The following is a 25,677-nucleotide window of genomic DNA, read 5'->3' on the forward strand; positions in this document are numbered from 1 at the left end:
TCACACCAAAGAGTAGGATGGCTGGATCATGGAGCAGGGATATGTTTAACATTTAAGATATATTTAATATTATTACTTTTTTACTTTCCTTCTTGTGGTTATGAGAGTTCTAATTCTGTTACATTCTCACTAAAACTGGGCATGGACACTCTTTAATTTTAGCTGTTTAGATTTAGTCATTTAATAAGAAATATGTGGTAGTATCATTAGGATAAACTATCCTTGCCCAATGTCCAATGTCTTGAATATCATTGCTCCTTATATCTTCATATACACAGGGTGTCCCAAAAAATATATACACACTTTAACAGCGGATAGCTCAATTTTGAAAATGAAATGTATTTTAATAAACACTGCCTTTATAATAATTCAAAGTGTGTGTATACTACATTTTGGGGAGACACCCTAATTTTTTATTGGTTTGTTTTGTTTTTTAGTTGTTTCAAATTGGAAAGTAAGCCAGCTCCCCATTATTTCATCTTTGCCAAAAACCTCCCTCAACATATAGCAAAGGCAAGCAAACACTCCATGAGAGAAAAATAAAACAATGAGGTAAACAAATTAAAAAACAAATTTCCACTCACTAACACTGCATTTTAATCATGGCTATATATATCTGTGTTCAGCTGAGAATTTGCTCTCCTGGTGAGAACAATAACAGTATCAGAGCTCTCTTTGCAAATTCCTCAATATCTGTACTTTTTGGCCTGAGGCGATATTCTTTTCACTTGCTTCTATAATACATGCTTTTACTCTCAATGAGGACCAATGAAACCTTCCCTGACCATTCAAACTAAAGTAGCCTCCCCGTGGTTCTATTTTGTATCACCATGTTTTTGCTTTTGCTATTTTATGTATCATTACTAGATATTTTCTTGTTGATTTCTTTTTAAATTATCTGTCTCCCTGAACTATGAAATCATGTCCTTTTCTGTCTTATTCAGAGTCTAATTTCCTGTAGCCAGAAGAATGTTTGGCCCATGGTAAGTGTTGAATAAAGTATGTTAAAAGAGTATTTTCTGGTTCTGTTCCTTGGAGCCACTGTTCCTTCATAAGAAAGTGTTCTAAAAGAAAAATAAATTTATAAAAATATTAGTATCACAACATTGCTACATGTTCACTTATATCTACTGTGGACCAAAAGGAGTGGGGGGGCGTTCTACTGAAAGTAACCTCATACATACATTTCTAACAGGGTGTCGGGGTAGCCATGCACCAGGCATTTAACTTTTTAGGTAAAAGTTTTAAGCAAGCCCTGTCCCTTGTTCTGGTGCATCGGAGTTACAACGCCTTTGAAATGCCAGCAGTAACCCTCCTGCAAGGCATAACCACCCTCAGGAGAGCACATCATCTTGTTAAGTATTCTGTAATCCAACCCCCATCCCTGCCTTGCTTTCTCTCACTTTCATGTAATCTTTTTAAAATTCCCTCCTAAGTCCAAGTACATGAGTCAAAGAAAAAATTGCAAATTGTAATCCTGGAAGCATTTGAAATCTTGCTTCCCAATAATTGACGTCAGTTTGGGCTCAAATAAACTCTTACGAAAATTCTCTACAGGTTTAGACATTTCTTATGTTGACACTGCACTCTTTATGACTTTATTGCTTGCATTACCTATGAACCTTACCTGATATTGCCTTCTTATCTGATTTTTTTTTTCTTCTGCTGGTTACTGTTCTTATTTTTTCACATTTCCTGTTCTGGAATCTGTTTTATCCTGGCACTTAAAGTTACCATTTTAAAAAAAAAAAACTACAGGGAAAAAAATACCTTCTTTCCTTGAGTTCGTTATGTTTTTATAAACAATACTGCACATTATGTTGGGATATTTTTCTTTACACCCCACATCCTGATGCCAAATTCCAAACATTCTTTCGTCACAGTCCTATATATGAAAATGCCTTTCCATTTCCTTGGCCTCCTACTCAGTTCAAGCTAAGCTTTTTGAAAGGTGCTTTAACTGAACTTCAAATGAGAACAGCTGAGCCCAGTGACATTATTAAACCAGGAGATAACATACATTACTGTCTTAAGACACTAATTTTAGGAGTGGTTTGTAATTCAGCAAATTCATCCTCTCCCTCCAAAAACCTGCTCCTGCTCCAAAAACCTGCTCCTGCTCTTTCTCTCTTGTCCTTGACTGGTATCGAACCTCAGGCCCTTCAACCCCCAGGCCAACCCTCTATCCACTGAGCCAAACCAATCTGTGCTCTTCTCCTTCTTCTTCTCTCTCTCTCTCTCTCTCTCTCTCTCGGCACAAGGCAGAGGGTTTGGAATCCATACCAAATGGAGGGGAAAACAACTCTACTTGGACACAGAGCAGTCCAGGTAAGACCCAAGAAGCTTGAAATAGTGTACAAGTTCAGGAATTATGATGTGTTCCAAAGATGGAAGTATTGGTTTTGGGTGAAGATCTAAATTATTGTGATAGGGCAAAATTCACTCTTACACCTTTTTTTTTTTTCTGGTAGATTCAACTGAGACCACTTGTTGAGGTTAAAGCACTCACATTTGCCTCTTGTTGATCACTGAGAGAGAAAGAATTCTAAGGGCCCCTGTAGTTACATTGTGAAAACCCCACATGAGGAGAGAGAAAAGGAGAATATGTCATTTTTTTCCATGTCTCTAATATTCAGAAATATTCCCCTGAGAAAATTGGGGAGAAGAGACAGGAATAAGGTGATGGTGCCTCGCTCCTGATCAGCCTCCTCAAACTCTGAAAGAGGAACAGGATAAGTCCCTGTGGACTAAAAGGCATCTCTGGTCAGCCTCGGTCTTGAAGAATGTCTTGGCTTAATAGTCCCTTTCCAGAGAGCAGGTTGCCTAACTTAGTGAAGAAGTTGCACCATGTGTATGTTTTCCATCCCATTCCTCTGACCTCTTAGATTTCTTCTCTGCAAAGCCAATTTAACAGTCGTATCTCAGACTTGGGCTCAAAAACCTCTCGGATGAGTTGTCACACCTGTATACTACTCTCACCTCACCCTAGCATAACCACGTGTACATGTTTATTTACATTAAAAGATGGTGAGAACATCAAGATAGAATATTGGGAGAGAGATGGGTATATTGACTAAGCCTTAGTCAGTTTCACCTTTATCCTGAGAACAATAGGAAACCATTTGGCAGACTTAATTAAATGAGTGGTCAGAGCAGGTTTTCTTTTTAAGTTTATTCTCGTTGCTGCATTGAGAATGGTCTGAGAAGGAATGGACAAGAAAGATTTGGACAGAGCAGTCAGGTGCTGATAGGTAAGAGAGATCATGGTGAACTGAAGTGGTGGTAGCAATAAGATAGAAGGAGTATTGGACAGGTGTGGAAAGTATTTCTAAGGTAGAATTGATAGGTCTTGCTGATGGGTTGAATGATCGTTTACCCCCTCTGCATCTACCCCCTTGGGCATCTAACTTTGAAGTTTCCTTTGCCTCTGTCTTTGGACTTGACCATGTGCCTGGCTTTGGGTAATAGAATGAAGCAGAAGTGCAAGTATGGTGCTTCTAAGTCTACAACTCGAGAGGCCTTGCTCTTTCTTGTGTTTCTGTCGTCTCCATGAGGACACTCCTGAGGTAGCCTACTGGCATGGAACAGATACGTGGCAGAGACTTGAAGTGCCCAGTCAGCCCAGTTGAGACTTGTCTAGATCGGTGGTCGGCAAACTCATTAGTCAACAGAGCCAAATATCAACCGCACAACAATTGAAATTTCTTTTGAGAGCCAAATTTTTTAAACTTAAACTATATAGGTAGGTACATTGTTATTAATTTAGTTAGGGTACTCCTAAGGCTTAGGAAGAGCCACACTCAAGGGGCCAAAGAGCCGCATGTGGCTCGAGAGCCGCAGTTTGCCGACCACGGACTAGGTGAACACACCTTTAACACATTCTAACCACCCTCAAGAGAGTATACAATCTTAACTATCCTGTCATACTTTTTCCTACCTCCATGTTATCTTCCTAGTTCTCTCCTTAATTTCAAATGCATAAAAGAAGCTGCAAAACTGTTATTCTCCAGAGCATTTGAGATCTTGCTCTTCAACATGTGTCATCAATTTGCATCAAGTAAGCTCATAAAATACAGGTTTGGACATTTTTATGTTGAAACAGGTAAGAATGACTTTGAGACTGGATGTGAGCAGAAGCTTGATAGGCCAGGAGGAAACTTTGCAAACTCTTTTGTTTTTATACTCATTTTTAAAATATGTTTTTATTGATGAGAGAGAGAGGGAGAGAGAGAGAGAGACATTGATGTGAGAGAGAAACATTGACTGGCTGCCTCCCGTATTTACCCTGACCAGGGATTAAACCTGCCATCTTGGTATGTGCCCTAACCTGAAATCTAACTGGAAACCTTCTGGTGCACAGGATGGTGCCCAATCAAGTGAGCCACGCTGACCAGGGGGGAACTTTTCAAACTCTTGATGGTCATTGAGAAAGTGACTATTGGAGGCCGGATAAAAGAGGGTGTGAGTTATGAATGGCAGACCAATTAGCAACACCAACCCTTGAGTAAGTATGGAAAATGGGTAGAGTACTAAACAACCATGTGGCTTTGCTAAGGAGATTTTCAGGCAGAATTTTGACAATGATAACTGACCTCTCCTAGTGCCCATGAACAAAAAGAGAAGAAAGAGTTTGATGAAGAAGGAACTGTTGAGTTTTGTATTAAAATTTTGTGGAAATAGGGTCCAAGACAGTTTTTCTAGCTGGCAACAGGTTCTCAAAGTAAGAAATGGCTTCAGAACAAAGATCACATCCATGACACTACCAGCAAAACATGGTGGTGGGGTAAAGATGAAGTCCAGAGTGTCGCCATGAGATCCTTTGTTGACAGCTCAGAAAGATCATAATATGTTTGGGTCTCATAGACCTCCCAGGCAGACAATAGGCTTCTAAGAATACCAAGGGTATGTCTCTCAGACCTTATCTGCTAGACGAAAAGCTTCTAAGAATCTCAAAGGCATCATCTCAAAGCTCCCTGATGCTCCTTCCAAAGGAGAATATGTCTTATCATGAAGATATTTATGGGTGTGGCTTCTGTCTCATGAAGGGAGCACCAATAATATTCACAGAAAACCTACACCTTTTTTTTAAGAGCATTGTGTTGGAAAAAAAGAAACAGATAAGCAAATAAAACAAAACCCAAACCAATTACACAAACAAACAAACAAAAACAACTACTCACTTATTTGGACTTAAACATTGCTAAAATACAGAAATACAATTTATTTTCATGTGTTGACCTCATCATCCAGAAACCATACTCAATTTACACATTCATTCTAATTATTTTATTTTTATAATCCTCACCTAAGGATTTTTTCCATTGATTTTTAGAGAGAGTGGAGGGGAGAGGGAGAGAGAGAGAAACACCTATGTGAGAGAGACACATTGATTGGTTGCCTCCACATTTCCCTGACTAGAACCGGGAGCCTGCAACGGAGGTATGAGCCCTTGACTGGAATTGAACTCAGGACCCTTCAGTCCACAGGCCAATGCTCTATCCACTGAGCAAAACCGGCTAGAGCCATTCTAATTATTTTTAGATTCTTTGGAATTTTCTATGCTGTCAACATAAGAAATGTCCAAACCTGTAGAGTCTTTTATAAATATTTATTTGAGTCAAACAAAGGATACACCTGGAGGAAGACCTCAGCAGACTGAGAGAAATGTTTCTGAGAACAGCAGTTTCTTTTGTGCATTTGACATTAAGGAGGTAAAGTAAGGATGTTCACACAAACGTGGAAGGAAGTAGCAGGATACTTAAGATTATGTGCTCTCTGGGGGTGATTATGCTTATTTCAAAGGTGTGTTCATATAGCTGCACAAAGACAATGGACAGGGTTTGCTTAGGACAAAGATAAATCTTTTACTAAAACATTATATGTCTGGGGCATGACTACCCACTAGACGTGCCTAGTTAGGGATTTATGATCAGATCACCCAGTGAGGTGACTTCCCATAAAACCTCCTTTTTTTTGTCCACAATATGTAATCATTCTAACTTTCATTTCTGCCACTGTTAGGTATGTCTTTCTTATTCAGTTATTACTTACATGGTAGACCGCTACAATTTCTGTGCTCAGTTAAAATGCTGATCATTTCTTTGTTGGTATATATATATATATGATGTGCCCGCAACCCAGATACATGCCCTTGACCGGAATCGAACCCGGGACCTTTCAGTCCACAGGCTGATGCTCTATCCACTGAGCCAAACCGGTTTTGGCTGGTATATATATTTTTTTAATGGTTAGACAGCAAACAAAAAAAGATTCAACTGTGGTTCACTGAAGTAACTGGGCACTTTATTGACATATCTAATTGAATCCAGAAGATTATATTAGTGACAAAAACTAAGAATGACTCAGACAAGTTATTTAATCCATCAAAAACTTCCTGTGTGCATCATAGCTGTGTATGTCTCTTCTTTGGCTTGGGTTTCCTGATTGTCATGTTGTCTTTTGTTCCTGTAAGGTTTATGTTAGTCACAGATTTGTCTGCCAATTCCTAGAAGAATTTATTTTTTCCTCATTCTATTCCTCCTCTCTTCCCGAAATGCAATATTAGCTACTTCCTCTAGTGTTTATATTAACAAGAAGTTCAATTTTCCCAGTCATTTCCACTGTGATATAATTCATTATAGCCACTAAAAGTCTTTCCTTATTTAGGCCAAGAGATTTAATTAACTTTAGTCCCTTTAATGACTACATTTTAATAGCTTGAAAACTGTGTATGTAAATTATTCTGAGTGACAAGTGCAGGAAATATTTGGTCATATGCATTATCAGTGAAGTTCAGATAACATCATTTTCATAGTAAACTTTGGCTCGGTTATGGTTTAAAAATTACACTTGTGAAAATTGCAAAAGGTATATATATATATATACAGATGGTTCTCCAATTGGAATACCAGCTCAATAATTCTAATGTTACATTGCTACTGAGCTAGGATAAAAATCAGTGCCCATACTTGCTCTGTGCTTTGTGTAGAGTTAGTGTTTAGTAATTTTTGCTTGATTTGATGAAAGATGTCATCCCAGAACCAGCCAGGAGTTCTTCATAAATTCAAGGGGACCCTCTTTTCTACTTTGTCTTCAGAAGAACTTCTGAATTCCCTGGATTCTTTCCACGCAAGAGAAGATGATGTATTTCTGGTGTCCTATCCAAAATCTGGTAAAGTTTGTTTTAATGTATTTTGTAAATGTAGGAATACAATAATAATTATAAATATAATAATGAATTTTACAAATCATTTGTTTTTCAGAATTTTCCACAGGAAATTAAATTGTCCTAAACCCTTAGTGTAATGAAAAAGTTTGACAGGAGAGAGGCAAAAAAAAAAAGTGCTTTGAAAAAATTCAACTGGAGAAATTAGAGCTTTACTACACTCTTGTTTCTATTTTATTCATGAAGACATACAAATGTTGACATATATAATAAGCATGATATCTGTAATATTATAAAATTATCTTTTTTAGTACTTTGTACCAGGCATGGTGATAAATAGTATTTGCTCCATTTATAGTTAATAATTGATTTATAAATAAATATTATTTTTCTAGGTTAATAAGAACCATAAATACTTTTATTATTAAAGTTTATGCCATATCATTTAAATTAATAATATATTACTTTTTATTCTTAAAAGTGACTAGGATATATAATATCCAGCTGCCTGTTGTTATGTCCAGAATAGTGGCTGTGTGTGGCTGAACACATACCTGCTCTCCTGGATTCAGCAACTAAGAGCCAAGCTCCCTTTGAGCTGTGTGTTTACTAAATCCTTCACTGGCCCAAGAAACCCTTCCTTTGGATAATGCAGAGCTCACACAGGGGTGTTTTTGAGAATAAATATAAACCATATATTTATATATCTTTTATTGGAAAATCTTGCTGCAAGTGGAAATTAAATGATTGCCTTCAAAATACTTCAGTATTCTCCTTTTATAATAGGTTGCTCTGTGAATAATTACATCTTGTCTTAAAATAATATATTAGTTTAGAAAGTAATTAGTGATACTTTTAAAATTCTTGGAACAGGTGGTTAATTTATACTAACATAAACAACCATATATAAGGTTTCCACTGTACATACTGGTGCCCATAAATTGACATCTTCCCACCGGCTGCTAGGAGGTCTCCTTCAGCAGCACAAAACTGTGTGGTCTCTCTTCTTCATTAGAAGGAATCAATATATTTTGTTAAAATAATACAATTGTCACTACTATATGAGTCACATACATGAATGCTATATGTTTATATTTAAAATATATACCCCTACCAGTGTGGCTCAGTGGTGGAGTGTCAACCTACGTACCAGGAGGTCACGGTTTGATTCTCGATTAAGGCACATGCCCAGGTTGCAGGCTTGTTCCCCAGTTGAGGGGGAGGGAACATGCAGGAGGCAGCCAATCAATGATTCTCTCTCATCATTGTTGTTTCTATTTCTCTCTTCCTCTTCCATCCTCTCTGAAAGCAATAAAAATATATCGAAAAAATAAATTTAAAATATATAATGCAAATGAAAGTTCTATTTAACCTATGAATATTTATTTGTCTGTAAAACTTTGAAGAGATAAATGGAAACTAAGGCAGATTTAAATTCTTCAGGGACATTGCTTTCAAATTAGCAAAAATCCTCCGCACCCAAACTTCTCCTTCCCTGTTTCCACGTACAGTGTCTACCCAAGCATGTGAAACTCGCAGCCAGCCCTGAGTTTGACATGTTTGGTCTACACCAGGGGTGGGCAAACTTTTTGACTCGAGGGCCACAATGGGTTCTTAAACTGGACCGGAGGGCCGGAACAAAAGCATGGATGGAGTGTTTGTGTGACCTAATATAAATTCAAAGTAAACATCATTACATAAAAGGGTACGGTCTTTTTGTCAATAGTTTTATTCATTTCAAACGGGCCGGATCCGGCCCATGGGCCGTAGTTTGCCCACGGCTGGTCTACACCATTGGAACGCATCTACATTTGGTTTATGTAAACACTACAGGCCCGATGCATGAAATTCGTGCAAGGGGCTCGACCCTTGTGGCCTCGGCTGCCCCTTGGCCCTGCCCACTGGTTGTTCCAGAAGGTTGTTCTGCCATCCAGTCTAATAAGCATATTAGCTCTTTATTATATATGATAAAGTGGTATTCCTTCCAGACTTTGAGGTAGCAGGCTTGCATCTCTAAGGTTTCTGAATATGCCATTTGTTCATTGTTCTGATGCTTTGTTTGCACAATTATTTTGTATTTATACACAAACAAAAATAAGATCCACTGTCTATCTTCAAGGAGGAAATGGGAAGATAGACATAAATACAAGCAATGGGGTCTGTTACTTTGGAGGGACTTGAAGGGTGAGAAATTATTCCAAGGGAGTGGGGACTCAGAAGACAGTTTATAAAAGAGCAAGATGCATGTGCTTACAGGACTAATGGGAATTAGAGAAGGTATTAGAGGTGAGTGGTAGCATAGAAGAGTATTTCAAGCTGAGGAAATAGTACACACAGTTCTCATATTGCTTCATGTTTCAAAATGTGATTTTTCCTATCTAATGAATTAACATCTTAAGTATTTCAACAGGTTTCAATGGGTGTCAAGAGGTAGAACTAACTATTATAATAAAATTAATGCATTCATTGCCTTTATAACCTAATGCTAATTTTCTAAATTCATTTCACCAAGAGGACCATTTAATTAAAAATGAATTTTATTTTATTTTTATGTGAAGGCACTCACTGGATTGCAAAAGTCATTGAGAATATTCCCAATGCTGAAATTACTCTAACATCTCCAATTGAATTGGGAGACGTTTCTAAATTTGAAGAGCTAAAAATGTGTTGTAAGAGAAGAGTCATTCCAACACATTTGAACTATAACATGCTACCAGTGGATATTAAACAAAAGCAATGCAAGGTAAGTTCAATGGTGAAGGGCAGGAGGTTGGGAATACCACAAAACTGAGCTTGGATTCTTGCTCTGCCACTTACAAGATGTGTGACCTTGGGAAATTGCTGATGCTCTCTGAGTCTTAGTTTCCTCATTTGATACAGGAATAATGTATCAATCTCATACAGTGTGGGAAAAATTAAACAAGACAATGCATGTAAAGGTCTGACCACAGTACCTAGTTTATACAAATTATTTTAATAATCTGTTGGTAATGAAAGAAATGTGAACTATAGTTACACTAGACAATGTCTTATTCCATTCTGAGCTTGGTTTTAATGTTTTTGCTTTAAATAGTGATGTCTAGGAAAAGAAATATTGCCTTAATGTTATTTTAATTACTTTACCATTTGTGTAAGGGATTATTATAGAAAGGGAATAAAAAATTTTTATATAAAAATTAGTTGTATGCATGCATATAAGCATAACCAATGGACACCAGACACTGGGGGGGGGTGGTATGGGAGGCTAGGGGAAGGTCAAGGGGAGAAAAGAAAAAGGAGACATATATAATACTCTGTAATACTTTAAGCAATAAAACAATTAAAAAAAATAGTTACCTCAAGTTATTTTAAAAATAAAGTTACCACATTGTTATTATTTTAAAGGTTAGCTATAATTTAAAAGAATATTTATATTTTCATATATTTCATATTCAAATTTATGTTTCCATGGAGAAATGCTTATGGAATAAGATTAAGTATAAAGCATGTTTTAAATACATGTATACTGAATAATCTCAGTTTAATTAAAATATACATATACACATAAAAAAAGATCTAGATGTAAATATAACAACATGCCAAGTGGTTTTCTATGATATGACATTAGAGTTGGATTTTATTTTCTTTACAAATGTCTACATAAGGAGCATTTTAAAAATTCTGTTTTGATCAGAAAAATAAATTTGAAAAGCAAAGGCAAGATATATGTGTTTATTGTAACAAGGTCCCAGTACTGAAACCGCTTTAGACAATGTCAGCCATATTCCAAAAATAACAAAAATTACCTAGCAGTCAAATGAGCACAAACCAAAGCAGCTCTTCCAATGATTATAGCTCTATGACCACAATGTGATTGTGCACACCATCTGTTCTTCTGCCCAAAGAAAAGTAAATGTGATAGTTTTGTCTGTATCCCCAGCAAATCTATCAGAACAGGTGAAAGTGTATCTAACTTGATTACACTTTCACTCAACCGAGCATTTTCATTTCAGACCGTCTCTAAGACAGAGAAAGAAAGAGAGAGAGAGAGAGAGAGAGAGAGAGAGAGAGAGATCTGGGGGGAAAAAGGGTCTGGTGAGCCCTAACCGGTTTGGCTCAGTGGATAAAGCGTTGGCCAACAGACTGAAGGGTCCTGGGTTCAATTCCGGGCAAGGGCATGTACCTTGGTTGTGGGCACATCCCCAGTAGGGGGTGTGCAGGAGGCAGCTGATCGGTGTTTCTAACTATCCCTCTCCCTTCTTCCCTGTAAAAGATCAATAAAATATATATATTTTTTAAAAAAAGAGTCTGGTGAGCTCAATAACCATTACTCAGGGCAATGCAATAACACTGACACCAAATGCCTACTAGAGATCGAGCTGTGTTTTGTAAACACATTACAAAGGTGAGAGGAGTGGGTATTTTACTTTTCATAAGCGAAGAAACTGAAGCTCAAAAAGGTTAGGGTGCTCCTTTAAACAACCACACTAAAGGTACAGCCTTTAGGTACAACCCTTTTCTTTTGACCCCTACTGGGGACTGAGACTCTGGTTGCCCCTGGTCTCCCAAGAGCATGAGCTGCCTCTTGCTGATGTCCTAAGGGACCAGCCCAGACAACCTTCACCTGGTTGATGAGCTGGCAGCATCCCCTGCTGGTTCATATGCACATTAAGGGTCGAGAAACACTGGCTTGAGTCTGTGTTTAATAATTAGTTGAGCCTGCCAAAAAATCGTGCCTGTCATGGGTAAGTTTGGCTTCTACTTTCTCTATATATTTTTATTTAAACATTTTTTTTCAAATACAGTTTACTTTTAATATTATTTTGTATTAGTTTCAGATGCACAGCATAGTAGTTAGACAATCATATACTTTACAAAGCGTTCCCCCTGATACTTCCAGTACCAGCTCTTACTTTCTTTTAGGAAATGTTTTGTGGTGGGGCTATGTTCACCCAAAAATAAATTTATATTTTTTAACAGATTATCTACATCGTTAGGAATCCAAAAGACACAGCTGTTTCTCTATTCCATTACTACAGAGAGAACCCTAATCTCCCTGGCGTGGAAACCTGGGCTGCGTTTTTAGAGCTGTTCCTGAAAGGAAATGGTAAATATGACAATGGTTTTTTCTCGTAATATACAGTGAGCTTTTCTGCTCAGAATGAAAGCATTTTCTAAAAGTGTAAATGGATGCCCATGTCTACGTTCGGAAGTACTCTTTGAATAGATGATTTGTTTGCTTCCAAGCAATTCTTTCTCATTGTGCTTCTTCACAGTCTTCCTTATCCCCCATGGATAGTACATATGAGCAGTTTCTTATTAGCCTTAATCCTGGTCAATAATCTATCTCTTTTTAAAAATATATATGATTGGTCATTTCAGTGAAATAATATGCACTAATAGGTGTACATGAGATACAGTTGAGACCTAGACAGGGAGCCCAAAACATGCCTTATATATACCTGTGTGGATAATAATGCAACACAACAATGCACCCCCGAAAAGAACCCTCAAATTCCCCAAGTGAAACAAATGTGAAAGAATTAGCCATCTTGGCATTTGGTTTCATGAAAACTAACAGGAAGTAATTTGTCCTGAAAATACCACAATGATATGTCATTTGATGGAGCTGCGTAGTATATGTTGGTCCTGCTATCTTTCGGTCCTGTATGACCTTTGAATTTACTCATTTTTTCCTGTGAATAAATTCAGTGGTGTCTGGAGCATTTAAAAAAGCAAAAAACAAACAAAAAAAAAACAAACCTTCTAAATTCCCAGGGTATATTCAACAAAAATAATATACCAAGACAATACAGAATTTAAAGGAGACATGATTCAGAAATGGAAGATTTTCTCTCCTACGGGGCTTAGTGCAGATCTTAATTGTTAGTTTCACTATTTTACATGGTAATTGTTGTGCTCTTGCTTGTTCATTTAAGAGAGGCCACAGCAAGTGTAACCTTAATATAAGGACATTGAGAAGTCACCAGCAACAAATATATACATGTATTCCCTTGGGAAGAATATACTGGTCTCATACGACTTCAACCATGTTTCCTCATTTAATGGCACACATCTATTAGAATCATAAAGCTTCAGGGATGACAGATACACTAAAGGTCATCTGTTTAAAACACCCTCCCAATGTTTAATTCCCTTTACATCTCCAAGAATTGTAGAGCCTAAGCTTGAACCACTTAACCTTGACAACAGGTTCACACTCCACATTCCTGTTCCAAAGGAGCACTTTTCATCTTGGTACTTCGAAAATGTTGGGGGGAAATTCTTACCATGTGATACAGACACTTAGCTAAGTGCTATGCACACATGATCTCTTTTCATCCTCACTAGACCACATGAGGTAAGTGTTATTATCCTCATTTTATAGGTTAGGAAAATGCAGACCTCGGGAGGCCAAATAACATGCCCAGAGATGCATAACTAATAAGGAGTAGGGCCAAGATTTAAATTCAGATGTCAGCTCCAAAATCTTTGCTCTTACCACTGTGCCATAACTCATCCAGCCAAAATATTGTGCCCCAATCATTAATTCGTCTTCCACATGCTAGTCTTCTAAATATTTGAAGATAGTTAACATGCCTCACATTGCCTCTTTTCCATTTTTGGAATAAGCAGAGTTTAAATACATAAATTAGTTTTTTAAAACAGATCTAGAGCCTGCTTTTTCTCAAGAAGAAAATAAGTTGTGTTTGTCTCCCATTATTATACACTGTGGCTCACTCTTCCTCCCTCTCCACTGCATGAGCTCTGGTTTGGCCTTCTCTGTAATTTTCAGTGTCTCAGGGTATGGTCTAACTGATTCTGTTGGAGAGATTATTTTTCTATAAATGTAGGCACAGAGCGCTGGCCAGTGTGCTAAGTGGTTAGAGCATTGGCCCATGCACCGAAGGGTCTTGGGTTCAATTCTGGATCGAGGGCACATACCTGGGTTGCAGGTTCGATCCCTGGCCCCAGTTGGGATGCATGCAGGAGGCAACCAATCAATATGTCTCTTTCACATCGATGTTCTCTCTCTGTGTCTCTCCCTCTCCCTTCCACTCTCTCTAAAAGTGAATGGAAAATATCCTCAAGTGAGAATTAACAAACAAAAAGATAAAGATAGTGACACATTTATCTAATCATCTAATTTGTCTTTCACACACTTTAAAAATACACTTTAGGTTTTCAAGTGAAACAATAACTATAAATTGTATCCTGGAGATATCCTGGCAGATTAATATTTCAATGAAACACGTATTAGCATTTGCTCTTTATTCCCTGTAACCCCCTCTCCCGTTTTATATTAGAACTCTATGTTTCCTAGGCCACTTCATCCCAGTGAGTTTTGTTTTCTGCGCAATTATCTATCATCAGAATGCTTTGTAGAAACTAAACACTAAGGTGGCCATTATAACTGGATATAAGCGGGTTTGCAGAAATTTATGGGAGTTTTGAAACAGCGGAAGAATAGGAGAATGTGTTAATGCAGGACAAATCGGTTTGCCAGGCAGCCTTGGCGCCCTTGAGACCGGAAAATGAATCTGCAGTGGTGTCAGTACAGAATGGTATGAATTTCTCCAGCAGAACTTAGCAGTCGCAGGTGAGATGGAAAGGAGGTGAAGTGTTTTGATCCAATACTGAGTGTTTCCTGGATGACTAAAATAAATTATAAGGGGGCAAGGAAATGCAGGTATTGATGAGGATATCGTTGAGGGGATGTACAAAGGGAAGCAAGTAAAGGGAGAAAGGGAGAAAAATAAAGTTGCTACAGTTGGTAGTAAGACCTGAGATGCCACAGAAGATTATCTTCTAAAATCCGAGTCTTCAGTGAGTGTAATGGAGAGATCAGGTCAATTTCCGGCTGAAACCAGGATGGGAAGGGTGCTAGATTCAAAGGACATGTTAGAGGAGCCTGGATTGTCTAGGAGGGAATTCTGGAAGTCCTTAGAAAACAGAGACTGCTGACTTGCTCTCCAGGTCCTAAGATACATGAATTGTTTGAGAAAGAGCAACTTGTATTCAAGGCCACTGAAGGGGAAGGAGTAATTTGTGGATAGCAGAAGAAAGGCCATCCAGGCATATGTTAATTAAGGCCAGGAGGTGGTGGAATAATTTTGTAATTAAGTGAAGGATAAGGAGAAAAGTATTTCCCATAAAAGCAAGATGTCAAATCTCAATTTTGGAAACTATATTTTCTTTAAAGCTATTGACCTGGTCAATGAGGGTTCTGATTTAAAAATGAACACAAACTGTAATTTCCTCCACTCGTGAGAAAGGCCCAGGCAGACAATGTCTTTAGATTCTTTTGGCTAGTTTGAGTCCTTTTGGAATAAGGGAGAGTCTAAATTAATTAGTTAATAATAGAACAGCTGGCTCTCAAATTATGATCAGGCTAGGATCCACAGGTTTCTTCTTCCATCTATTTTGGATATGTTGGAATACATTTTCTACTGGATAACCATAATGGGCAGGTCAATCACACTGCACCCCCCATCCCCACCTTGCCCAGCCCACCCAGTGTGCCTCCCAGTCTCTATCCCTGCCTAGCATTCAGCCATAGAAGCATGGGCTCCCCCAGACCCTATTGAGGGCTCCACATTATCAACTCCAGGCAGTGATATTACCCACAAGGGCTGGGCTGTGGCTGCTGGTGGGAGTCAGAGAGGTCCGCTAAGACTGTGAGGTAGTCTGGCAAACTAGAGGACTAGTTAACTTCCAAAATTTGTGTGAGAGAGAAATCAGTTTCTCTCCTACTTGTGTTTGTGCTTGGAAAAATGTTGGTAATTCTTAGAAGATAAACCCTTATGACTGGCATAGTAATTTGGGTAATTCTAAGACAAAGTATTAGGTAAGGCACTGAAATTGCAGTGGGATTGCTGATAACCAAAAACTGTATCTGGGCAGCTCTCCTAAGAACCAGTTCTGATTATACAGCCCCAGGCTCCTGACTCTAATGAGCACTGTAGTCTCTTGTTTCAAAAATCTGTTCTAGTTATTTTCTTGTCCTTGGCTTCCTCGGGAGCTGAAGCCATGAAAAATTGCCCTTAGTTTGGAGTTAATTTTACTTTTATTTATTCAAGCTTTAATGTTCAAACTGTACTAGTATATAGCACAGTGCTGGCTTAATAAATGTTTTTTATTAAAATGAATCCAATAGTCAGCAGATCTTCAGGAAATCACTAGTAGAGTAGTTCTTTTATGACTGGGGCACTAGCTAGTATCAAATCTTTGCATGATAAAGATTCCTGGAAAGATGTATATTAAATTATTATTTTATGCTTTAGATTGTCAAACTAGTCATTGTGTGTGTGTGTGTGTGTGTGTGTGTGTGTGTGTGTGCTGACAAGTTGCTCACTGTTTGCTTTTAATCATCACAACTATAGAGGTTACTTTGCATGATAGTATTTTACTTTGAAGCCCTGGAGATTTTTAAGTCTGTCAAATTAACAAAACATTAAAGAGACAATATCAACTACTTACAAATCCCTGAGTCTGTAATTCTCAACCTTGAACTAAGATGCCTGATAGAATTATTTTTTGGGTGTGTGGGGGGGGTAGTTTATAACTTTTTCTGCTAAGCACTTACAATTATGAAAAGCATGTCACATTACAGAAAGAAAATGACAAATTCTCAATGTTTCTCTATGTCTCCCAAGATCTAGAGCAGTTATCAGAACACAATTATTAGGAAAATGTGTATCTGTATTTCTGCTGTCACTTTTCCTGATGATAAAAAAAGTTATTAAAAATAAGGAAAAACCCTACACAGCTTTATCAAAAGGTGTCACTACCCTACTTCATTTCACAATATTGTATTTAGTTGAAACAGTAGTGAGACTGAGCTCTTCTGAGCTCTTCATTCCGGTGTCTAAGATGTATGCACCTTGCTTTGACAACTTTGCAGAAGTGGGAAGACCCCAGGGACCCAAAGCCATAATGCGTGGTATTAACTCAGCAATTCACTTTTCTCCTAGTTGTGTATGGATCCTGGTTTGATCACATTTTAAGCTGGGAAGACCACAAAAATGATGAAAACATTCTATTTATATTCTATGAAGAAATGAAAAAAGTAAGTCTTTCCTAACATGTCAACAATCAAAATTTAAGTCAAATTCAGCTAATAATACAGGATATCAATCAATGAATTCTGTTTTCATGTTTGAGGGAATGAATTTAGTGTTTTGATGGGTAACACTTATTTATGTATTTGCTTATTGCTCAGGATCTTTCTAAAAGCATAAAGAAAATATCGACTTTCCTCGGTATAAATGTGAGTGAAAGCGAAATCAATCACATTGCTTGGAAATCATCGTTCAAGGAAATGAAAAATAATGCAGCCAAAGAAAACTGTGATCCACACAAGACCATCTGTGCCCTCACATCGAATAAGAACCTGGTATTTAGGAAAGGTAAGTCAGAAAGGGCGGTGGTGCTTTGCCTGGGGCTTCTGTTTGGAAGTAGTTCTATTTTACCTTTTCAGCCCCCATTTCACCATCGTGCATCCCGTTGCTTGCACAACAGCTTACACAGTGTCATCCATCAGTGGTGAAATTCTTAAATTGCATTATTCCAGACTTTGAGATGTTCATGCCCAATTAGGACCCAATTGAGAGAAAAACACAGGTGGCAAATAGAAATGACACAGTTATTTGAAGAATGTGTCTCAGATCTTCAGACCAATGTGTTTGCTAATAAGTTGCCTGGAATTTTATAAACATGCTACGAGTCACAGTGAATCAAAGGCAGTCCTGTCCCCACACCGGAGCTGGTCGCTTAGAGCACGGTACATGACATGTTTTCTTCAGGAGAGAGGAAGGAACAGAAGAGTGTGGACAGTGTCTCTTCCCAAACTCACCAATCAAATAACTTACCCTGCAGGAGTAAGTAAGGGGCGGAGAGAGAGCTGGGATTGTTATTTAAGGACGTGCTTCTGAATGGAAACACACAGAGAAGGAAATAAATCTCTGCTAAGTCCTAACGTGTAACCTAGAAGCAGGTTGGGTAGTGAAAGCTAACAGCAAGAAAAGAAGCTCAGAACCAGATGCACTAAAATGGTGTGTGATGTGTGAAGCAGAACGAGGAAGATGAAGGCATGGGGGCCATAGAGCAAAAGCTTTGATGGATTTCAGTGGTCTTTTTTTTTTCCTGGCCTGTTTGTTCCTTTAAGAAGGGACCTGATATGGTCAGACATGTGTGGAAAATTGATTAGAAGAGATTGAAAGCTGGGGCAGAAAGTCCAGTAAAGAGGTTGTTGTAATAGTCCAGATACGAAACATTGATGGTGGTTGGTAATCGGGACACTGGCAGTGAGCCTGTTGAGGGGAGCTCAGCTTAGAAGTCAGTGTAGGAGCCACCAGCAGGTTGTGGAATTTGGTAAAATTGTTCAGGGTGAGTAGGAAGGCATAGTGGAGAAAGGGACAGAAGGGGAAGCTCTAGGAACCTGACATAAATGGGAATGAAACAGCCCAAGACAAGCCGAGAAAGGAGATCAGCCAGAATTGAGAAGAAAGACAGGGTCAACCATGGCGATTTATCATTCGTGAATTCTGAGAGTGGGGATGGGAGCCAGGTTGAGGGGTTTGAAGAAATGAGAAATAAAGAAAGGAACAGCAAATAAGGGGCACTCTTTTAAGAAGTTTGATAGTGGAGGACGACAGCAAGATGATATGGGAGCTTGAGAGAGACTCAGGGTACAGAAAAAGTTAAGAGTGGGAGTGAGAAGATAAAGAGAAGACAAAGTGTTTAGAATAGGATGCATGAAGGAAGGTGAAATGAGCAAAAGGGAGAAAAACAGGAAGAGACTGGGAGCGACCATGGTAAAGAGGATGATGAGAAATGAAGTTCTGATGGCTACTGGAATCCAGTGCTGCTGCTGACATCTTCCATCACTGCACTTTGAGATCTGATTAGCTAATTCTCAGTATCCACACATCTTATCATACAAGTTTGAGAACTTTTACTCTAATGATAATAGAGTTCATCTCTGACCTGCCATGCGTGTGATCCTAGCAGGTATTTCCAGGTGAAGTCCTATCAACAAAGTTGTGGCTGATAACATTCATTGGAATGCATTTAAGTTCTATCTAAAAGTGGTTTCTTTATCTTATACCTAACAAAGCACAGAGGGCTGATAGTAGAAAATCCTCACTGATACTAGTCGCCATGAGCACCAGTGGTAAATTTGGACTATTCGAGGAACTAAACAAAGGATGTTTGCTGGGTGGATTGGGGGTGGGGGATCCATCCTCTGAAAGTAAGAGTTTCAAAGAAACTACTGAAGTCGTTGATTCAGAATCCGTGGCACAGAGAGATAATCCTCACTTTACAGAGGCGAATTCGTGCCTGCAGCGTCTTTACTTTAAACTCAGAAATAGAGCTGATATTCTAGGAAATGACTATGGGGCCAGGATAAGGTGATAAGCAAGGCTAGTCTTCATAAATGTCAGAAGTTTGAGGGCTCTGACATACGAAAATCTAGGGGGAGAATTATAGGTATGGAAAGGCGTGTGAACAGGAAGTATGTAGCAATGTTGCTTATAAGAATAAAAACCTAGAATGTACTTAAAAGGTCACTAATCAGAAACTGTTAAACATATTAAGTAAAAAAGAAAAGAGGAAAAAATAAAATAAACATATTAAGTCACATCCATATAGGGGTTTCCTATGGAGTCATGAAAGCTATTGAGTAAAAATAACTAGCATTTGCTGAGTGCTTTGCTATGTGCCAGGCACACTACTTGGTTTGTCTGGATTTTGACAGCAGACTTCTGAAAGTGGTATTTCTATTATTCACATTTTACTGAGACACCAAACACCTGAATAATTTGTCCAAAGACATGCAACTAGTAGCTGGTAGAGTCAAAACTTGAATCCAAACAGTCTTACCCTACTCTCCCTAACGTTCATTGTTGGCACATAAATACTAATATGGGAAGATGATAAAGCATAACAAGCAGGGGAAACTTAGGTTATAACTGTGTGACTTAAAATGTGGTTTATATGCATTTATATGTTTGCAAAGAAGAACATCTGGAAGAATGCATGCCAACCAGTTTTTTTAGCCATGTTAGCTGAGTACATTTCCTTGACTTGTTATCTTCTTTTGCTTATATGTAATTCCTCTAACCTACATATATAGCTACTATTTTATTTTAAAAAGATTTTTTTAAAAAAATCAGAGTGAAAAAATAAATCAAAACCCAAGCAAACAGAAGTCAGGTCAAAAGAAAGAAGGCAGCAGTGGGGTGCTTTAGAAGCAATGTCATTATGTCATTTCCTGACTCTGGGATCTTCCCTCTGATACTTCCTTTTCTTTTCTTTTCTTTCTTTCTTCCTTCCTTTCTTTCTTTCTTCCTTCCTTCCTTCCTTCCTTCCTTTCTTCCTTCCTTCCTTCCTTCCTTCCTTTCTTTCTTTCTCTCTCTCTCTCTCTCTCTCTCTCTCTCTCTCTCTCTCTTTTTTATTTATCCTCCCTGAGGATATCCTCACTGTGGCTGCAGATCAGGCCCTGCCTCTCTCTCCAGGCCTCACAGCAGCTGTGATGGCTGCTGATCAGCCCTCCCCTGCCGCAGGCGTGCAGAGGCCCCTGCCATGGCCCCACCCCTGACGTTGCAAGTCCCCACCCACCCAAGTTTGCTGTGCACCCTCCTTCCTTCCTTCCTTCCTTCCTTCCTTTCTTTTTTTTTGCAAACAGAAGAGTTCTACTTTACTTCTTTTTAAACTCGGTCTTTTGGATGAGGAATCAACACCAAACATTTCTTAAGTTGTAATATAAATAAATTTCTTTGCTGTAGGTGACATTGTCTGACATTCAATCAAACCAGAGATTTTATTGAGCATCTACTCTATAGTCAGCATTGGATTCAGTACTGCAGGAATACACATGGACAATAATACATCACAGTCCATAATTCAAAAGAGTTTATAAACTAGTTGGCAAAAATATATAATAGAGAATGATTTATGACTGTCTGCAATGGTGTGGGGGAGGGGCAGGAAGGGCGGGGGAAGGCAATGCTTCAGTGCACCTAGACCCCGGGATGAAGTGTAGGGCCAGAAAAAACAATAGACCAGGGTGGGCAAGATTTAGGGCTGGGGCTTGGCCAGTGTGCCTAACGGATGTGAGAAGGGCAGTTCTGAGGCTGTGCCAAGGCTGAGAGGGTGACGCGAAAGAACAGGAGAGGCCGATGGACTGCGTGAAGTACAGTTATCCCTTGAATAACATGGGTTCAACTGCGCAGGCCCACTCATACACAGATTCTTTTTTTCAATAAGTACTGTAAATGTATTTTCTCTTCCTTATGATTTTCTTAATAACATTTTCTTTTCTCTACTTTACTTTATTGAAATAATACAGTATATAATGTCTATAATATACAAAATATGTGTTAATCAATTGTTTATATTATGAGTAAGGCTTCATCAGTAGACTATCGGTAGTTAAGTTTTGGGGAACCAAATGTTATACATGGATTTTTGACTAGGGAGAGGGTGGATGCTTCTAATCCTTGCAGTGTTCAAGGATCAACTGTATTTATCTTATTTCAATTTTATTTTCAATTCTCTGTTATCAATATTGTAAGATAAATTTCCTCAAAATGAGACCAATTACCCACCCCTGTGATGTGTTATCAGCACAGCTATTGCTCTGGAGGTGCACAGACAGGAAATAAATGAAGCCTCATTCTATCCACAGTCTGCCTTAGGTTTTGATTAGGTTTAGGTGAGATAATTTTTGCCTGCTATCATAAAACTTAGGACATTTGTATATTTTTAAAATATGTTGTTATTGTCTTAACTGGTTTGGCTCAGTAGATAGAGCATCAGCCTGCAGACTGAAGGGTTCCAGGTTCGATTCCAGTCAAGGACATGTACCTTGGTTGTGGGCACATCCCCAGTAGAGGGCGTGCAGGAGGCATCTGATTGATGTTTCTCTCCCGTCAACGTTTCTAACTCTCTATCCCTCTCCCTTCCTCTCTGTAAAAAATAAATAAAATATATTAAAAAAAATATGTTGTTATTGATTTCAGAGAAGAAAGGAGAGGGAGAGAGAGATAGAAACATCAATGATGATAGATAATCATTGATTGGCTGCCCCTTGCAGGCCCTCCCCACTGGGGATCAAGCCCTGATCAGGAATGGAACCGTGACCTCCTAGTTCATAGGTCAATGCTCAATTACTGAGCTACACTGGCTGGGCACATTTGTGTATTTTTAATCTTCCTTTTTTTTTAAGAAGTAACTTTTTAAACTCTACAAATTGACATGCAACTATTACTAAAGAAATTAGAAACAACAGATAAGCAAATGAAAAGAATAATTTCCCCATCATCTTATCACCAGGAGGTGAAATTGTCCACATTTTATTATAAATCTGACATTTTTCTTTTGTGACTACTATACATTTAAATTGGTTCTTGTCTGATACATTTCCAATTTTTCCAGGAGCTGTGGGTGATTGGATAAACTACTTTACTTCAAAGCAGGAGAGAGTATTTGATGAACTGTTCACAGAGAAAATGAAACACAGCGAACTAGCAAGACACTTTGAAGATTATTCTTAATATAAATGGAAAATGAAACCAATTTCCATTTTACGCGATACAGCGCTTGTGGAATACATAAATATGTTTTACCAATGTGGAAAGCAGATATTTCCTTCAATGAGAAACAAACACTTTATGAACGTGTCAAAAGTGCCATGTGTGAGAGACTATTATTATATTTTATAGTAGCAGAGAATTATTAATAAAAGAAAGTATATACTTTTTGAATAGCTAAATTATATGCCTGCTTTCAGTATATTTATATTGCAAGGAGATTACTGTTATTCAGAGAGCATATTACTGTGGGTGTCCTATAAACTGCATTAATGTACAACAAAAGAGGTGAGGGATTATCTAAAATAACCAGTGTCTGAAAAGAATCTATTTCTTGGCTGTTTGGACCATCATGACCCCTAAACACACATTTTTATTTCAACACTCCCTGGTGCCCATGTGGAAATATTCTCTAGTGTCAAAGCAATGACAAACACCATCTATTAAAGTAAAAACACCTAATAGGTCAATTAGATCAGATGATCACAATCTGGTATTTTGGTGAAATGAAGAATGAAAAGATACGCCTTTTGCATTAAATTAACACTGGTGTGGCTTTCCAGTATGTCCCTTATCTTAAATAAAGCCATTCAAATTACAAAATTTCTTATTTTCCAGTTTTGAAAAGTATAATCTTCCTGTAGCTTTAGCCTAGAGGACATTGTAATGGTATTTCAGTGAACTTATTTTAGGATTATTGCCTTAATTCTAATACATTGGTTATGAACCAATGTATGGTTCATATTGTTTACATTTGTGCCATAGTATCTAACTCAAGGCTAATGGAAATCAAAATGTATACTGTATATGACTCTGAGCTATGAAACCAAAACAATGGCTTGAGTGAGTTAATTCAACCAAACACCAATGCAATGTATTGTGAATCTTATTTTTAGTGACACATCTGTTGGAGGTTTTTGTACCAAGTTTATCACAATTCAGCCAATAGTAGATCTTCATGAATCTTCTATATATACATATTTGCTACAAATAAAATGTATTCCTATTGCTTAATGCAATTTATGTTTTTCTATTTTTTATAAAATTAACATATACAGAGATTTTCTAAGACACCTACCTTCCCCAAATACTTGAGGTTAGAGAGTGAGGAAGGCAACCAGACGAGATCTTGGTCAAGTCCTCATCTTCATGTTGGAGCTCAAATCACACTTAACCTTCCCTGAGGTTGATGTGCAGAGAATGAGAAAGCAGTCAGTCAGGTGAAGGGGATCTGATGAGACTGCAGGTGAAGACATTGACTCTTGTGCCAGAGGCACCAAATCCCATGAGGCTCCATCACCATCTCACAGGATTGAAAAAACCATTGAGATCAAAAGAACCGAAACAGGACTTTATTTGCTGGCATCTTGTATCTTAGATCTAACTGTAAGGTACCTTTGCGGTCATTGTAACCCAATGTTAATAGGAAATTGCTTAATGTCAACAATCTACAGGTATAACTAAGAGCCTTAGTTTCCAGACTATTATCAGTCAGTCAAAAATATTCTATCTGTATTTATAGCAGCATTACTCACCCAATCCAAGTGTCCATCAATAAATTAATGGATAAACCAAATGTGATATATAGCAGTGGTTGGCAAATTCATTAGTCGACAGAGCCAAATATCAATAGTACAATGATTGAAATTTCTTTTGAGAGCCAAATTTTTTAAACTTAAACTATATAGGTAGGAACATTGTTATTAACTTAATTACGGTACTCTTAAGCTGGCCTTTGCTAAAATAATAATAAAGCCACCAACACAAAATAATTACAATTCTTAAATTGATGACAAAAATACCTGTAGGATTTGCAGCTGGTTGGAAAAATACAGGTAACTTTATGCTTCGAGTAGGTACTTTGGTCACCTGCGCGTGATTTGCGGACGCGATTAGCACTAACCACTGCACATGAGACTGCTGACTGACTGGCTCACTCAACTCCTGCATGAATCACGCGCGCCTCCCCCGCGCTGCGTATCCCGTGGTCTGCCTGTGTCGAGTCTCCCGTCGCCGGACCGACCGACAACCCCACTTCTTCTAACGCCACTTCTTGAAAATAGACTCGCCCAGGCCGAAAACCGACTTCTGCACATGGGCCATGAAGTTTCAATCGCACTGTACTTGCGCCCACACACGTGTTATTTTGTGGAAGAGCCACACTCAAGGGGCCAAAGAGCCACATGTGGCTCGTGAGCTGCGTTTTGCTGACCACTGGTATATACAAACAATGGAATATTATTCAGCCTTAAAAAGGAAAGAAAGCCCTAACCGGTTTGGCTCAGTGGATAGAGCATCGGCCTGCGGTCTGAAGAGTCCCAGGTTCAATTCCAGTCAAGGGCATGTACCTTGGTTGCGGGCACATCCCCGGTAGGGGGTGTGCAAGAGGCAGCTGATCAATGCTTCTCTCTCATCGATGTTTCTAACTCTCTATCCCTCTCCCTTCCTCTCTGTAAAAAATCAATAAAATATAAAAAAAAGAAAAAGGAAAGAAATTCTGACACATGCTACAACATGGATAAACCTTGAGGACATTATGCTTAGTGAAGCCAATTACTAAAGGACAAATACTATATGATTCCACTTATAAGAGGTATCTAGAGTAGTCAAATCCATAGAAACAGACAGTAGAATGGGACTGGGGAAAAGGGAAGTAGGGAGTTGGTTAATAAGTATGGCATTTCAGTTTTGCAAGATGAAGTTCTGGAGACTGGTTGCACAACAATGTGAATATACTTGATGCTACTGAACTGTACAATTAAAAATGAAAGATGGTAATAAATGCATTTTTTTCAGCCCCTTCTATGCCAGGTGTTAGTGTAGACGGTAGAGACACATTAATTTGAGAGAATCCCTTTTCTCATGAAGCTTCTATTCTAGTGAGGGTAAATATATAATTTTTAATAACAATTTTTAATAAAGAAAACATCTGAGATA

At 38.2% G+C, this 25,677-nt stretch overlaps 1 protein-coding gene across 1 annotated transcript; it reads left to right on the plus strand.

The window, feature by feature from the left end:
- Nucleotides 1-2,295: 2,295 nt before the first annotated feature.
- Nucleotides 2,296-23,310, plus strand: LOC102775376 (sulfotransferase 1C2-like). Its single transcript, XM_006773160.2, has 7 exons — nt 2,296-2,328; nt 7,097-7,171; nt 9,724-9,908; nt 12,125-12,251; nt 17,119-17,213; nt 17,367-17,553; nt 22,586-23,310. Exons 3-7 carry the CDS (start codon nt 9,828-9,830, stop codon nt 22,702-22,704), a joined length of 609 nt encoding a protein of 202 aa, XP_006773223.2. The 5' UTR covers nt 2,296-2,328; nt 7,097-7,171; nt 9,724-9,827; the 3' UTR covers nt 22,705-23,310.
- Nucleotides 23,311-25,677: the final 2,367 nt, after the last annotated feature.

The sequence above is a fragment of the Myotis davidii genome, unplaced genomic scaffold (genome assembly GCF_000327345.1).
Source record: "Myotis davidii unplaced genomic scaffold, ASM32734v1 scaffold346, whole genome shotgun sequence".
NCBI lineage: Eukaryota > Metazoa > Chordata > Mammalia > Chiroptera > Vespertilionidae > Myotis > Myotis davidii.